We start from the raw sequence: 16,763 nt of genomic DNA, 5'->3' as shown, positions 1-16,763 counted from the left end.
TTAATTTTGTGTAGTTATTTACTTAACCAGTTTTCCGTACAATGTATTTTTTATTTTGTCCTTATTTATATTTTTCCTTCTTTAATTTTTATCCCTGCATTTATTTTTGCGTTGTTTTCTACTTACATTTTCTTTATCTCTTTATGACCCCAAAATTATTTATTTCTATATTTTATTTTTATCTGACATTTAATTAATTTATTGGCATTTTTTTAAAATTCATAGTCATATTTACCTCCCTAATATTACCCCCTTACATTTTCTTTGTCTATTTATTTCTCCAAGCCTATTTATTCCTGCATCTCTATTTTACATTTATGCATGCCCTTTTTACATTTACTTTTTTTTTTTAACCTTTTTTTTTTTTTTAAAGTAAAAATAACCGTTTTTGTCACATTTTACAGGTAACTTAATAGAAAATGCCTTTTAATTATTTTTATTGCATTATTTATTGGCCCATGGATTAATTTAGCAAGCCCTTTTTATATTTCTGTTTTTATATAACCGACTATATCAACCCAAAAGGACAAAAAACACACAAAAAATCTAAAATCCGATTTGAAAAATGTACATAATTTAGTGCATAAATAACACAAAGATGCTAAATGAACCTTTCCAAAGACTTTAAAAGTGAATATTGGTTCCAGATATTAGGTATATAAAATTAAAATTGTAATAAATTAAAACTATATTCAAATATTTGACATAAAAGCAGATCTTTACATGCACGCCCCCTGTTTACATTTGTGGTGTCATGATACTGAGGCTATGACTGAGGTTTTACAGATTTGATGAAAAAATTGGTCACGGAAGTCTCCCGCAACTTTAAACCGGTGGAACACTCCACTCCACAGGGTATTTAACTTTTATTTAGTGGGTTATCATGTAATGCTAATGTAGGTTTCCAAAACTGTGACCGTGTTGATAACATATCTATAGATCAGTTTCATGATGACGTAGGACGTATGCTGCGCGCGCACCTTTGAGGCAGAAAACACTCTGAGTTCGTAGCAAAACACTGCCTGCCAGTGTGAATAATGCCGTCGTCTTGCTGTGCCGTGGGTTGTCAGAACAGAAAGAACACACAGAAGGATTTAAACTTCTACAGAATTCCTGCTGGCAAACATCCCTTCCAGAAAAATCGGCGAAAGTTATGGTTGCAGGCATTAAGACCTGAGAACTGGTCTGAGGAGGAACTTCAGAATGCTGGTCTGTGCAGTGTACACTTCAGATCTGTAAGTACTGGAGATCTACCAGACAGAGGTCGAGTTAACCGGAAATATTCTGCCATTGACAGATTTTTTTTTAAATGATGGAAAATTCTGAAAGCAGTCCGTCATTTTGACAGATTAAAATACTGAGGGTAATCGTTGTTTAGCTAACTTTAGCCTAAATTAGATGCTACTTTGCTAGCGCAAACTGTGCAGACAGCCCGGTCTGCTTAATTCTTTTAAAGCCCAGTAAATGTGATGGCACTGATAAACACGGTGAAAAAAGAGGGACTGATGCGGTGAAGGATGACGGACAAGGAAGTTATACGCCAGTTCTGATGTCATTAGGTGTTGTTACAGGGTGGGGAAGCAAAATTTACAATGAACATTTAGTTGTTTTTTCTCAGCAGGCACTACGTCAATTGTTTTGAAACCAAACATATATTGATGTCATAATCATACCTAACACTATTATCCATACCTTTTCAGAAACTTTTGCCCATATGAGTAATCAGGAAAGCAAACGTCAAAGAGTGTGTGATTTGCTGAATGCACTCGTCACACCAAAGGAGATTTCAAAAATAGTTGGAGTGTTCATAAAGACTGTTTATAATGTAAAGAAGAGAATGACTATGAGCAAAACTATTACGAGAAAGTCTGGAAGATACTATTAAAGAAGAATGGGAGAAGTTGTCACCCCAATATTTGAGGAACACTTGCGCAAGTTTCAGGAAGCGTGTGAAGGCAGTTATTGAGAAAGAAGGAGGACACATAGAATAAAAACATTTTCTATTATGTCAATTTTCTTGTGGCAAATAAATTCTCATGACTTTCAATAAACTAACTGGTCATACACTGTCTTTCAATTCCTGCCTCAAAATATTGTAAATTTTGCTTCCCCACCCTGTATATGTACGCATTTTCTACCTTTCATGTGTTATTTGATGGCATGTCAGTTTGTGTCCAGATCTGTGGTTCACAGAACCTGAACCCTGACCCTCAGTGCATGGCATTGACACTGCGTGAACAAACACAAGGAAAGCTTAGAATGTCTACAGATAACACACCAATTAAAAGTGGCGTAAATAATTATGCGAGTCTTGATATTGCGTTGGTTTATCAGCCAGCAGCAACTACAGCTGCTGCATCATTGAGATGTTTTTGAACATTAAATACTACTAAATATGTCTCATTATCATTAAAAAATAAAAATTTGAAATGACGGATAATAATATGTTATGACGGAATTTTTACGACCCTGTCCGTCAAAATGACAGACTATAAAAATGTCTAGTACAACCTCTGCTGCCCACCCGTCTGCCAGTCTGCTTTTCTACTATAGGACAGTCTATCCCGATGCGGTTAAGTCAAATTATGCGGCCGTGAAAGAGAAGATGGGATTGGCTTGTGGACAGAAACAGTTAATGGACAGTTTTAGAGCTAACATATTCGCTCGTTCACGAATTTCGGGGGAGAGCCTGGAAGTGTATGTGAGCCGGCTGGTAGCTGGTACTGGTGTTTTTGCCTCCGAGGTGCGCGCGCATCACTGTTGTTAGTAAACAGTGAAACTCATCTATTGCATCGACTGTTTGTGCGTCCTCCAAAACCATCCAACCCACGGACGACGACTGTTCTCACTCCCACTCATATTTTCCTAGAGTCGGCACTCACTCCGAACAGCGGGACGATAAACTGATAATGAGAACTCGCCTTCATGTCGAGTTGATTCTGGACTTCACCGTTTATTGACCAGGAAGCTTGTTGTTTTTCCTCTTCCTCCTCTTCCTCCTTTTCTTCCTCCAGCACCAAGTCAAGCCATATCAAAAATCATGTGGAACACTTCCAACTCGAAGGTCATCCTGAGGTGGGATCAAGTCCACGCTCTGGAGAACGAGTCCGAAGTCACAGGATATAAGGTAAAAAAACATGGAGAATTTTACACTTTTTTTTTTAACACTCAGGAGGATCTTAAACCAGATTAGAGACGTGAGTGTGGATCTGACAAGTGGATGTTTAATACAACTTCCACAGCAGAGAATGACAGACTGTCACTCGGTTCATTTACCTCATTTAAGTGTTCATTTTTTCTTAATTTGTTGTGAAAACTCTTGATTGTGGCGCTATGAGAGGCTGCAGTAGAACTTTTCACAGTGTTATCGGAGCATGGAAAGAAACATTTGTTGTCTGAAAGTGCAACAAACCGTGTTTTTCCTGATGTGTAGCAGATAGAGTTCTATTTATAGTGGTATTTTAACCCTTTATAGGGCACTTTTAAGCACTATTCAGACTGGTAATGCCACTTTACCAGAGGACGTCGGTAATATTAATGTCTAATTCGCACGGGGTAAGAAATATCTGTAAAACTACCACAAGTGGGAGGGGCTAATGCATTCACACATTGCCGTCCCCTCCTGTCATTATGTGCGTGTGATGTTCCTTTAATTAGGCTTGAGTCAAGGTTATAATAGTTTTGGATTTTTCGTAATAGTTGTATTTAGTTTTGACTTTTTTTTCTCTAATTCAGTTTGTTTTAATTCGTTTTTAGAGCAGGTTTGTTATTTTTTTTTTTTTTTTTTAGTTTTCGATTTTTTTTCTAAATGCTTAGTTTTAATATTAGATGGATATTTACGTTATTAATCCCCAAGGGGAAATTCAAAATACAATATACAAAAACAATCGTACCAACAATCAGTAAAAAAATAAATGCAGAGTATAAGTAGCTAAGAATGAGTTAGATTAAAAAGAAAGAATTAAAAAACAATATGTGTTTTCTACCTTTCACATAAAAACAGAAAAGCATAAAAAACAGAAAAACATAAACCCCCCCACCAGAGGACGAAAGTTTTAGTATTAGTTTTAGTTTTTTCATATCTTTTATCGTCTTCACTGTCATATTCAAATAAATCCCAGACAGGACTCTGATATTTTCTCCCTACTTTAGTCTCCATTTTTCCAGGTAGAGTGGGGACAAAAAGCCGACTCTCAACCACAAGTGATGGACTGTGAAGTGTCGTATGGGGCCGACAGCTAAAATTGGGAATTTTATCCACAATTTTTATATGTTTTAGTTTGTTAGTTGTCGTTTTTTGTTTTAATTATAGTTTTTATTTATTTCAGTTTATGAAAAAAAAAATTCAATTCTAGTTTTCATCATTTCGTTAGGTTTCGATTATAATCTTGGTTTGAGTGTGCAAAATAGAGCCTCGGGTCGAATATTTCTGTCTGTTAACCCAATCTATGTCCGACTCAGTTGCGTCCAAACCTGACAGGTACTTCAATGTTTGTGTCCGAGTTTAGTGGGGAAAAAACAGGAAAAAAAACTTAGTGGGGGAAAAAACAACCCAGAAAAATTTAGTGGGAGAAAAATAAAAAGGAAAAAAAAAATTTGAGGAGAAAAAAAAACAGGAAAAAAACTTTGTCGGGAAGAAAAAAAAAACAGGAAAAAAATTAGCAGAGGAAAAAAAAAAAAAACAGGAAAAAAATTTAGTGGGGAAAAAATGTTGTGGGAAAAAGCCCAGGGAAAAAAATTTAGTGAGTAAAAAAGAACAGGAAATAAATTTAGTGGGAAAAAACCCAGGACAAAAATTTAGTGGGGGAAAAAAAACAGGAAAAAAATTTAGTGGGAAAAAACCCAGGAAAAAATTTAGTGGGGAAAAAACAGGGAAAAAAATGTAGTGAGTAAAAAAAGGAAAAACAAATAGTGGGAAAAAAACCCAGGAAAAAATTTAGTGGGGAAAAAAAACAGGAAAAAAATTTAGTGGGAAAAAACCCAGGAAAAAATTTAGTGGGGAAAAAAACAGGAAAAAAATTAGTGGGAAAAAACTGGAAAACAATTTGGGGGAGGGGATGGGGAAAAAATGTACTGGGCAAAAAAACAGAAAAAAAAAATTTAGTGGCAAAAAACAACAGAAAAAAATTTAGTGGGAAAAAATACAGGAAAAAAATTTAGTGGGAAACCCCCCCCCCCCCCCCCAAAAAAAAACACAGTAAAAAGACTTGGTGGGTTTTAAACATGCGTCACTAATTGATGCCTTTGGGATTATTTTGATCTCTTCTTCCCTGGAGTCTCTGGGCTTTATTGCCTCACAGGTTTTCCCTGGATCATCATCATTTCCTGACGTCCACTCCCTGCTTCTGTGCCTCTTTTACTCCAAAGCTTACACAAAATTTTCACAACTTCTAACCTTTATCCACTGGACTCCCTGGGAATGCCGGGCCCCTGAATTTGTCATGTCCCCCCCCCCCCCCCCCCGACACCGTTCATCCGTGGTTGTCCTTTGTCCCTGTGTGGTTGCCGTAGGTGATGTACAGCCAGGACAAACACAGCCGTCCCAGCGTGGTGGAGACCAACACCACGTCCCTGGAGCTGTCTCTGCCGGTCAACGAGGACTACGTGATCCAGATCAAACCGTTCAGTGAAGGAGGAGAAGGAAGCAGCAGCCGCCAGATCACCATCCCCAAAACAGCAGGTGGGAAGAGGAGCCACTGGGGATGGGTCCACAGGAAGAAAGGGGAAAGAATGGAAATAAACGGGAAAGAATGGGAATAAACAGAACTGAAGATGAGGCTTTGAGAATAAAATACTTCTACAGAGGCTTTCTTTCTTTCTCCTTTGATTCTTTTTTTTCTTTGTTTTTTTTACTTCTTCCTTTGTTCCCTTTCTTTCTTTACTCCTTTGTTTCTTTTTGTTTTCTTTACTCTTTTCTTTCTTTTTTTTTCTTTCTTTGTTTTCTATACTCCTTTGGTTCTTTTTTTGTCTTTGTTCTCTTTACTACTTTGTTTCTGTTCTTTGTTTTCTTTACTCCTTTGTTTTTCTTTCTTTCTTTCTTTCTTTCTTTCTTTTTTACTCTTTTGTTTCTTTTCTTTGTTTTTGTTTTCTTTACTCCTTTGTTTCTTTTTCTTTTCTACTTTGTTTCTTTTTCTTTTCTACTTTGTTTCTTTTTCTTTACTCCTTTGTTTTTCTCTTTCCTTTGTTTTTACTCCTTTGTTTCTTTTCTTTGTTTCTTTGTTTTCTTTACTCCTTTCTTGGTTTCCTTTCTTTCTTGCTTGCTTGCTTTCTTTACTCCTTTGTTTCTTTTTTGTTTTCTTTACCCCTTTGTTTCTTTTGTTTGTTTCTTTCTTTCTCTCTATTTTTACTCCTTTGTTTCTGTTCTTTGTTTCTTTGTTTTCTTTGTTTCTTTTCTTTTTCTTTACTCCTTTGTTTTTTCTTTCTTTCTTTCTTCCTTTGATCCTTCCTTTCTTCCCTCCTTCCTTCCTTCCTCCCTCCCTCCCTTCCTTCCTTTCTTCCCTCCTTCCTTCCTCCCTCCCTTCCTTCCTTCATAAAAATCATTTGTTGCAGTGAAGGTTTTTATTTCCATTTGAGGGAAACTTTTAAACTCTAAAATGTCATTAGATTTTCTCCTCTTTTTTTTTCCATTCCTCTCATCTCTAACCTCAGTATTTGGGGTGGATACTTCTTCCCGTGCTTTGCCACATAAACCTAATTAAAAGACTTTCAGCATAAAAATAGTGAATAAATAAATAATAAAAACAGTGACAAGAAAACGTTTAATTTCCTCAGAAATCCCACTGAAAGTCATCCGACGACTGTTAGTTGTTAAACTGTGTTTCAGTCAGACATTAGTTAAATGGGTCATATCTGATGACTGCATTTTACCTGAATTCTTCAACAGTTTTCATAGGATTTTTAGTTCAGTGGAAGGTTTCACTCACTGTTTGTTTTGGTTTTTGATGCTTTGAGATGATAAAATACTGTGTTTTTATCCATAAAACTTTTTTTCTGAATCTCACCTCTGACAAATACCCCCTATTACAAACAAAACAAACACCGAAACTAGTACAAACTAAAACAAAACTCCCCCTGAAAACTAATTAAGACTAAACTCAAATTCAGAACAAAAAGCCAATAATGAAATGAAAATAAAAACTAATCAAAAATGCAGAACCTTGGCTGCAGCTTCCCATAATCCCCTTGTGGTCTTTTGAGCTTTGTACTTTAAATAAACTGGCATTTCTTCAGCCGTTCGCAGTAAATATTAGTAAAAAACAAACGTGTCTGTGAGTGTAAATACAGTCAGCCAGCAGCCATGTTGGATCGAAGAAGAAGAAGAAGAAGAAGATACTAGTAGGAGGAATACTCTGAGTGCAGTAGATACACAACAGTGCACTAGTGCCATCTACTGGACAGCATGTGCAATCACAGCAACGGGAAGACGAGTTTATACTGGGATTAATACTGGATTTTATACTAGGGTTTATACTGGAGCTTATACTCCTTGTCTTTCTTCCCTTCTGTCTTTTTTCTGTCTTTGTCTTTCTTTTTTCTCTCTTTTCTTCTGTCTTTTTCTTTACTTTGTTTTTCTTTTTCTGTCTTTCATTTTTCTTCTGTCTTTATTTTCTCTCCTGTCTTTTTTTGTTTTCAGTCTGTTTTTCTTTCTTTTCTTCTGTCTTTTTGTCTGTCTTGCTTTCCTTCTCTTACTTTGTTTTTCTTTCTGTCTTTTTCTTTTGTCTTTCTTTCTTTGTCTTTCTCTCTTTCCTGTCTTTTTCCTTCTTTGTCTTTCCTTCTGTCTTTCTTTCTTTCTTTTACTTTCCTTCTATCTTTTTCTTTCCTTCTCTTTCTTTTTTTTCTTTCTTTCTGTCTTTCTTTCTTTACTCCTTTGTTTTTCTTTCTTTTCTCTACTCTTTTGTTTGTTAGTTCCTTCCTTCCTTCCTTCCCTGTCTCCTCTAATCAAAGGTCATCATATCTGTATAAATAATTGTAAATAAGTGTAGGCCGTCGGTGCTTCAACCCATCTCTGATTGTCTTCCTGTCTGGTTCCAGTTTCCATAGCGATGGGAGCGGCTCCTCCTCCTCTGTCGTCGGCGGTAACCGTGGTCAACATGGCAGTTTTAATCCTCACAACCCGGACTGTGTTATGACGACCGTCTGCAGAACCACAGCTGATTAAGAGGAGGAACGGCAGGTAAAAAAGATGACAGCGGGTACCTGCTCCTGTCCGTCCAAACCCCCGTGTGTCTTTTTTTTTTTCTTCTTCTTCTTTTTTCTTCTTCCCTTTTTCGATCCCTTTGTGAAGGAGAATCATTTCCCATTCCTTCTAAAAGGACACCACTCTTTCAGAAGTTGCTTTCACGGACCTGAACGGACGCCAACGCCGACTGACTGCGGTGGCTTTGAACACTCGTCCTCTGCTCCTTCGAAACTTTGGATCTTCTCTTTCCGTTTGAACCCTGGAGGCGTGGTCATGTGTGGTGCATGATGGGATGTGTATATGTGTTCTCCAAAGGGGGCTCCAAACTGGATACTGGAAGGTTTTTTTTTTTTTTTTTTCTGGCTTTTTCTTTTTTTAATAAATCAATTTCCAGTGGATGGAGAACGGACACGAGAATCAAAGCACTTACATTTCAGCTTCAAATCCCAAACAGTCGAGGTATTCCCCCCCCCCCCCGTTCGTTCTCTCCTGAGCTAAGCCTCATCGCTTTATGACAGACCAGACTTTTGGGAGGTTTCTACCTTGGCTTGGATTTTCTTCATGCTTTCACCACTTTATACTGAAGCCTCAGAGTTGCCATGAAATCGACTGGTACCAAAAGGTGTTGTATGGAAGTAAAACTGTCTCGTCAGATTTTGAATTAATAAAGCCACTGAATTTCTAGCGCTGAATTGTTTTTTTTGCACTGAAATTAACTACCGTACTTTCCGGTCTACGAGCCGCTACTTTTTTCCACACACTGTGAACCCGCGGCTCTAAAATAAGGCTGAGTGATTTTATCGATTCTGTGATATATATATCGATATTTTGTTTCCCCAGAAAGTATTGATTTTTCAGCCGCGAGTATCGATAAATTAAGCCCCATTCAAATCCCCCGTGTTCTGTCTGGCATTCCGTTCGCCACCCATTTCCCCTATTGGCTTTGCAGGAAGAGCGATTATGTCAGCCAGCCGCTAGTGTCGCTGTAGAGCAGGGGTGTCAAAGTCATTTTAGTTCAGGGGCCACATTCAGCTAAATTTGATCTGAAGTGGGCCGAACCAGTAAAATAATAACATAATAATATATAAATAATGTCAACTCCAAAGTTTTCTCTACGTTTCAGAGCAAAAAAAGTACGTTTACATTATGAAAAGGTTTACATCTACAAACTATCCTTTCCAACAATGTGAATAACATGAACAAACTGAAAAAATAAGTGTAATTTTAACAATATTCTGCCTCAGTTTATCATTTACACATGTACATTATAATATAAAAAAATACACAAAACATTTAGTTACAGCTGGAATCTTGTTAAAATTGTACTTACTTCTCTTAAGACATTTCAGGTTGTTCATATTTGTTCAAGGTTATTCACATTTGTTTTGCGAATTTATACTTTGTTTCAGTGTAAATACATGAAAATATTTACATTTACAAAAAGAACAATGTGGAGCTTAGTAACATAGTAGTGGAAAAAAGTACAAATGCATTATGAAAGTGTTTACATTTTTTTTAAAAAATTGCTTAAAAATCTGAATAACATAAAGTACCTTAAGGAAAAGAAGTGCAATTTTAACAATTATTGCACCATAGTTTATCATTTACACGTGTGCATCACAACTTACAGATCACAAATACACAAAAAACATTTAGTAACAGGCAGAATATTGTTAAAATTGCTCTCATTTCTCTTAATATATTATATGACATTTGTTCAGGTTATTCAAATTTTTGGCGAAATTATACTTTGTTTTAGTGTAAATACATGAAAATATTTACATTTACAAACAGAAAAATTTGGAGTTGTCATTATTTCTACGTTATTATGATCATATTTTACTGAATCCTGCCCACTTGAGACTGAATTGGTCTGAATGCGGAACCTGAACTAAAATGATTGTTAATATCTTAGTATAATTTTTGCATTTCACAAATTCATCCCAAGGGCCAGACTGGACCCTTCGGCGGGCCGGATTTGGCCCTCGGGCCGCATGTTTGACACCTGTGCTGTAGAGCATTTCTAGCAAGTTACCCGTCTGGATACTCTCTTTAAACAGACGCCGACGTCTTTCTCTTCCTGTTTACGCAGTCAGAGCTAAGAGATTCAGGAGAACGGCGGCGAATATAAATCCAGCACCTTCGCACTTAAAGCACTTCAGGTTTAAAAAGAAGGAAAGCGAGATGCGCATGTCCGCTCCCAGTCTTCGTTTGTTATTATAAAAATCCCCCCTTCCTTTTCCCATTTTTCTTTAATGTATTGGGTGGAATGATTACACTGGTCAACAACAAATTTACTGTTGAAGTGTTTTGAGCTGATTTAGGATAATTTTGGTGTGCTGAATCCAAAAATCACATTAATTTTGCTCAATCAGGTCAACTTTCTGAACTATGCTACATATTGGCTTTTTAACATTTTTGCTTACATTTATGGGCATTTTCACATCATATGATACAAAATTCTTTCATATTTCTCGCAATAAACGAGTTCTGAAGATTTTACTTTTGCCAATTTATGATGAATGTTTTTTTTAATATTACAGGTGAATGAAATGGCTTCGACTAGAAGATCTTGCCAAAATAAGCATGACGTATTCTGTTACATCTGCGGTGAATACACCATTGTACCTAACAGGAATCAAGTCACAAGTTTCATAAAGTGTGCTTACCAATCTTATTTTGGTATTAATTATTATATTTTGTGGGAAGATCAAATTTTTCAAAATCAAATTGGCAAAAAAAACCTGACCTGATTGAGAAAAACAGATGTCATTTTTGGATTTAGCGGTGCAAAATGGTCCTAATTCAGTTGAAAAAACCTAGACAACTTGCAAAAAACATTTTTTTTGTAACCCAGTGTTATTAAGATTTGAAATATTCTTATAAAGCGGTGATACAATCCCTCTTGGGAGTTCTACTTTGTATATGTTTATAAGAAGTTTAATAAGGGGATTATAGATTCTGCCCTTTTCAAAGGCTTGGAAGCCACAGTTTGCACTGCTTCAATAAATCAAACACATTTTCTAATCAGATTTTGATTCATTTTGTTTCCAGCATTTGCAAGCTGTAGACTCTGTGTCCAGGCAGAGCCATATATTGTTTAATTGATCGATGCTTTCAGTTTTCAGTTCGGTTAATTCAATCCAAGTCAATGGAACACTCACAAGATGTCACCAAAATGACTCTGTCCCTTTAAAATCTTTCAGAAAATTATATGTGTATCGAATCATATCGTCGGCAAGGTTATTATTGTTAACGAAAACTAACGAAATGACGAAAACTAGAGTTGTAAAAAGGTTTTCCTTAACTGAAAAAAATAAAAACTATAATTAAAAGAAAAAAACAAAACTGAAACTGTATTGTGTGTTTACAAAACGAACTAAAACGTATAAAAATTATGGATAAAATTTCCTTCGTTTTCGTCTTCGTCAATGTCGGATTGATACGAAAGTGATTTATTTCGCTCTAGCAATTTTAGCTAGTGGCACCATACGGCACTTCACGGTCCGTCACTTCTCATCACTTGTCGTTTAGGCGTCTTCTGGTCCCCACTCTACCTGGAAACATGGAGACTAAAGTTGGGAGAAAGCAGCAGAGTCCTGTCTGGGATTTACTTGAATACGACGGAGAAGAAGAGAAAAGATACGACAAAACTAAAACTAAAACCAAGCATTTAGAAAAAAATGAAAACTAATAGAAACTAGCAAACCTGCTCTAAAAATGAATTAAAACTAACTGAATTAGAGAAAAATAAGTCAAAACTAAATAAAACTGAACTATAATGAAAAACCCAAAACTATTAGAGCCTTGGAACCCGCGGCTCTAAAACGATGCAGCTAATTTATGTTTTCTCGACTAACGATCGATCCGGCTGACGAAGAAGGAAATAGAGCGGCTGCACGTAAGCTTGGCATCAGTGAATCGACGGTGAGACGTCAGAGACGGCGTGAGTGCGGCTTATAGTTCGGAAAGTACGGTATCTGAATTTTTTCGGCATCACATGACCAATCTAACGTAACTTGATTGGCTGGCTGTCGGTTCGACTTGAGATAGAATCAGTGGTGTCCCGGATGTATGATCTGAATTTTTTGCATCTGAATTTTTTTATTCTAAATTTATGAACATTGTAAAATTGAGAGACAAAAAAATTCGGATACTTTCAGTGCACAAAAATAAATTTAGATAATTAATTTCAGTGCAAAAAAAAAAAATGCAGATAATTTCAGTGCAAAAAAAAAAAAACAATTCAGATAATTTCAGTGCAAAAAAAATTCAGATAATTTCAGGGCAAAAAAAATTAAGATAATATCAGTGCAAAAGAAAAAGATAATTTCAGTGGAAAAAAAAAAATTCAGATACTTAATTTCAGTGCATAAAAAGAAATTTGCAAAAAAAAAAAAATTAAGATAATTTCAGTGCAAAAAAAAAGATAATTTCAGTGCAAAAGAAATTCAGATACTTAATTTCAATGCCAAAAAAAAAAAATTCAGATACTTCAGAGCAAAAAAAATTCTGACAATTTCAGTGCAAAAAAAATTCAGATAATTTCAGAGCAAAAAAAATTCGGACAGTTTCAGTGCAAAAACAATTCAGATACTTCATTTCAGTGCAAAAAAATTCAGTGCTAGAAATTCAGTGGCTTTTATAATTCAAAATCTGATGAGACAGATTTACTTCCATGGCGTTGAGCCTAAAAAAAAAAAAAAAAAAAAAAGGCTGACATACACCGCCATCAGAACTGGCTTCCATTGTAAAGAGCGGACTTGTTTTGGTTACTGGATGTCTTACCTTCTTTCCTGCTCCATTATCTGTTCATGAGCAAGGCAGGCGTCGTTGTACACTGTATGTATGAAATCCTCAGGTCCCAAATGAGCCTTAAGTCTCCATGTTGGTCTCGTTTGTCCTTGTATTTGGGCTCAATCATGCATTAATTTATGATGAACAGGCTGTGTGCAATGTGGGGTTGTTTTTATTTTGGCTGGTTTTCTGATCATATATTGGGGCATTTTGGGCTCAGACACAAAAACATGCCTTTCTCCTTCCTACTTCTTTCATGATGAGCGGTGGAACGCAGTATCAGGAAACGTACTGCGGTGACTTTTCTAAACTTACAAAGTGAGGACGGCGTCTTCCCGTCGACTGCAGTGAGACTGATCAGTGTACGTACCTACGATGCTTCGGGTGAATGGATAGACCTGCTTTTAATAAACATATGCCATTTTCCTCACTTCTGTCTGTGGCTTCCAGGTCAGAACGGGCTGTTCTTTGGAGTGAAAGTGTGGCTCTGTGGATGAATTATTAAGATGCTGGTCAGTGCTTCATGACCCCACACTGTAAAAAATCCAAATCTTACCAAGTGTACTTTTCTCATTTCTAGATAACGTTTATTTGCAACATAGAATATATAGCAAACTATTACATGATAAAAAAAAAAAAATGATAATTTTAGCAAAAAAATTTCTTCGTTTTGAAGGTCTGGGGTCATCAGAAGTTTGTGATGTTAAAAATGCATCCAACTCTTACCAAGTGTAAAATAAGACAATCACCTGAAGAGGAACTTTTCAGTGAGATATAAGAACTTATTTTTAGACAACAGATCTGGAAAACCTTATTTCAAGAAATCTTACCAAGATGATTTTCACTTGTTCCATTGGCAGATTTTTTGCTTAATTCAAGATTTTTTTTTTTTTTTTGCTTAATGGTTTTTTTGTTTTGTTTTTTTTGCTTAATTCAAGATTTTTTTTATTTTTTTTTTGGCTAATTCAATTATTTTATTTTTTTTAGCTTGATTCAATTTTTGGGGGGTTTGTTTTTGGCTTAATTCAAGATTTTTTTTTTTTTTGCTTAATTCAAGATTTTTTTTTTTTTTGGCTAATTCAATTTTTTTTTTTTTTTTTTTTTGGCTTAATTCAATTTTTTTTGGGTTTGTTTTTGGCTTAATTCAAGATTTTTTTTTTTTTTTTGCTTAATTCAAGCAAAAACATCTGCCAATGGAACAGGATATAATAACCAGTGGTACTCACCAAATGAAAGCCCATATGTGATTTCCTGTCTATTACCAACAGTAATTATATCAATATTTTCAAGGTATAGCACTTGCACACAGTATGTCCCATTATAAACCAGTGGGGATTTTTAAAATTTCAAAAATTCATAAAAATAATTCAAATATCTGTATTTCACAATTCTTTGAACAAACTTGGTAGATCTTACCCCAAAGAGTTGTTACTCCCATGATGCATTTTGTGCCCTCTGGTTACCTTTGTGAAAAAAATGCACACGCACTATATATATATATATATATATATATATATATATATATATATATATACACCGTCTACTCTCGTTAAACCGCCCGCCGTTATACCGCCATTTTCGCTCACCGCCAACCAAAACCATTGCACAAAAATCCCCAATACATTATTCCATTAGCTACCGCCATTTCCGCCTATCGCCATCCGCCAGCCCAGTTCCATGCACAAACAACACTTATACCATTGATTTCCCGACCGTTATACCGCCAGCGTGATTGCCATCGAGTACACATAAATTTTAACAATGCACTGAAACAAACGCGCCAGACGCTGATCGCGACAAACTACGAGTAGGTCTACGGAACGGCCACCGTTCATTTATCGCAGAACACTCAGTAGGTCAGGATGTCGGGAAGAGGACGTGGGATTAAGCCAAAGCCTCAAGATGATGGGGTGTCATTTCCTGACACGGTATAATAATGCTTAAAATGTTTCCCCACTTTAAATGATCCCTTACAACATAACAGAATCAAGATTTATTTAGAAACGCAATTAGAACGGGTTAACGGAGGCAGCATAGACATCATATAGTAAAGACATGCACATTATGGACGCAACCCGTTGTAACGCCATTTTCGCTATACCGCCAATTTGGCCGTGAACGGAAGTTGGCGGTGTAACGAGAGTAGACTGTATATAAATATATATATATATCATTCATTATATATTCATTTCATTAGTTTTCGTTAATGATAATAACTTTGTGTGGAACCTGAACTAAAATAATTTTTCCACCATTGATTAATATCTTCGGTGTAATTTTTGCATTTCATAAATTCATCCACAAATTGGACCCTATGGCGGGCCAGATTTGGCCCCCAGGCCGCATGTTTGACACCTTGTTGAGCCGCATTATGTAATAAATTCCCATTATGTAATAAGAATGTCACGTCATCTTGTAATACAGCCGCATTATGTAATACACTGACGCATTTTGTAATAAACTACCTCAATGCATTATATAGTACATTTTTTCACATTATGTAGTAAGTTTGAGAAATTTGAGAAATTGATTACAAAATGCACTTGACACATTTTATTTAAAAAATGCAATAACATGGTTCATTATGTAATAACAATCCAAATTAATATAATTTCAGAGCAATTTAGAAGAAATTAGTCACAGGAGCTACAGGTAATGGAATCAGAGCTTTAACCACAGTTTAAAGATTAATTTAGCACATTACATTTTCCTGAAAATAAAAATGTGTCAAGTTACTACATAATTACTACATAATGCGAAAAAATTTACTACATAATGCATTGAGGTAGTTTATTACAAAATGCGTCAGTTTATTACATAATGCAGCTGTATTACAAAATGACGTGACATTCTTATTACATTTTGAACTTTTATTACATAATGGGAATTTATGACATAATGCGGCTCAACACACCTGTGAATTAATTCGTTAAAAAACTAAAAATAAAAATATTTGATGTATGATGATTTTTTTTTTTTTTTTGGTGTACATTTTTACCACAAAGGTAACCAGAAGGTGGTAAATTTGAGGTCATCAGGGTTAAGAGCTTGGATAAATACAAACATACGCAAATATGGAAAAGATGGAACGGAGGGATTTCCTGTTTTTTTTTTTTTTTCTCCTTTTATTCATTTTGAAGGAATGCAAGTACAATGTACAGCAAAGACACAGCACCAAGCAATGAGAGCAGCAGAGCAGAAGAGATGAAGCTGCAGAGGACAGATCTGTACAGAGGAGGAAGAAGAGGAGGATGAGGGAGGAGGGGGCTCGGTTTCAGGGTCAGACAGAGGCCGTCCAATCAGGCTCGGGCGCCAAGTGTTTGTGATTAATCCCAGTCTGGTTATTTATTGACAGACTTCCACCAGTGCGGCCTTTTGCGGACAAAGGGAGGTAAGTTTGACCTTAGAGGCAGATCTGAGGACGACGTGGACAGTTGAGACCCTCACTGATGGACGCTGAGCAGGATTTCAGCAGGTTCAAGCTTCATGTTGTCGCAAAGCTTTTTCTTCTTTTAATGTAACTGGTGCCCCCTAGTGGTACATCAAGCCCATGGCCATTTTGACTAGTTTACAATCTTCACAATCCACCAAACTTCACCAAAGATACAGTACAAGGTGTGCAGAAACGCACTGCACGTAGTATTTTTTTTTTTCTACCGTCCAGGTTTTGACACCCACATCCATCACTTTGTTTTTTTTTGTTTTTTTGTTATTTTTTTTTTTTAAAGGATTTCGAACCAAAATATGACACACAGTTACACCACACATGTGAACACTGACTGTAAAA

At 36.0% G+C, this 16,763-nt stretch overlaps 1 protein-coding gene across 2 annotated transcripts in view; it reads left to right on the top strand.

The window, feature by feature from the left end:
* Positions 1–8,807, top strand: part of cntn3a.1 (contactin 3a, tandem duplicate 1) — a 327,610-nt gene extending 318,803 nt beyond the window's left edge. For both annotated transcript variants that reach the window (XM_030139254.1, XM_030139253.1), the window contains exons 21-23: positions 3,015–3,127; positions 5,512–5,680; positions 8,032–8,807. In XM_030139254.1, coding sequence (XP_029995114.1) covers positions 3,015–3,127; positions 5,512–5,680; positions 8,032–8,129 — 380 coding nt within the window. In that variant the 3' untranslated portion in view covers positions 8,130–8,807. The remainder of the gene's footprint in view (positions 1–3,014; positions 3,128–5,511; positions 5,681–8,031) is intronic.
* The last annotated feature ends 7,956 nt before the right edge of the window (positions 8,808–16,763 follow it).

This window comes from Sphaeramia orbicularis, chromosome 7 (genome assembly GCF_902148855.1).
Source record: "Sphaeramia orbicularis chromosome 7, fSphaOr1.1, whole genome shotgun sequence".
Classification (NCBI taxonomy): domain Eukaryota; kingdom Metazoa; phylum Chordata; class Actinopteri; order Kurtiformes; family Apogonidae; genus Sphaeramia; species Sphaeramia orbicularis.
This window is presented reverse-complemented; position numbering and strand designations above follow the sequence as displayed.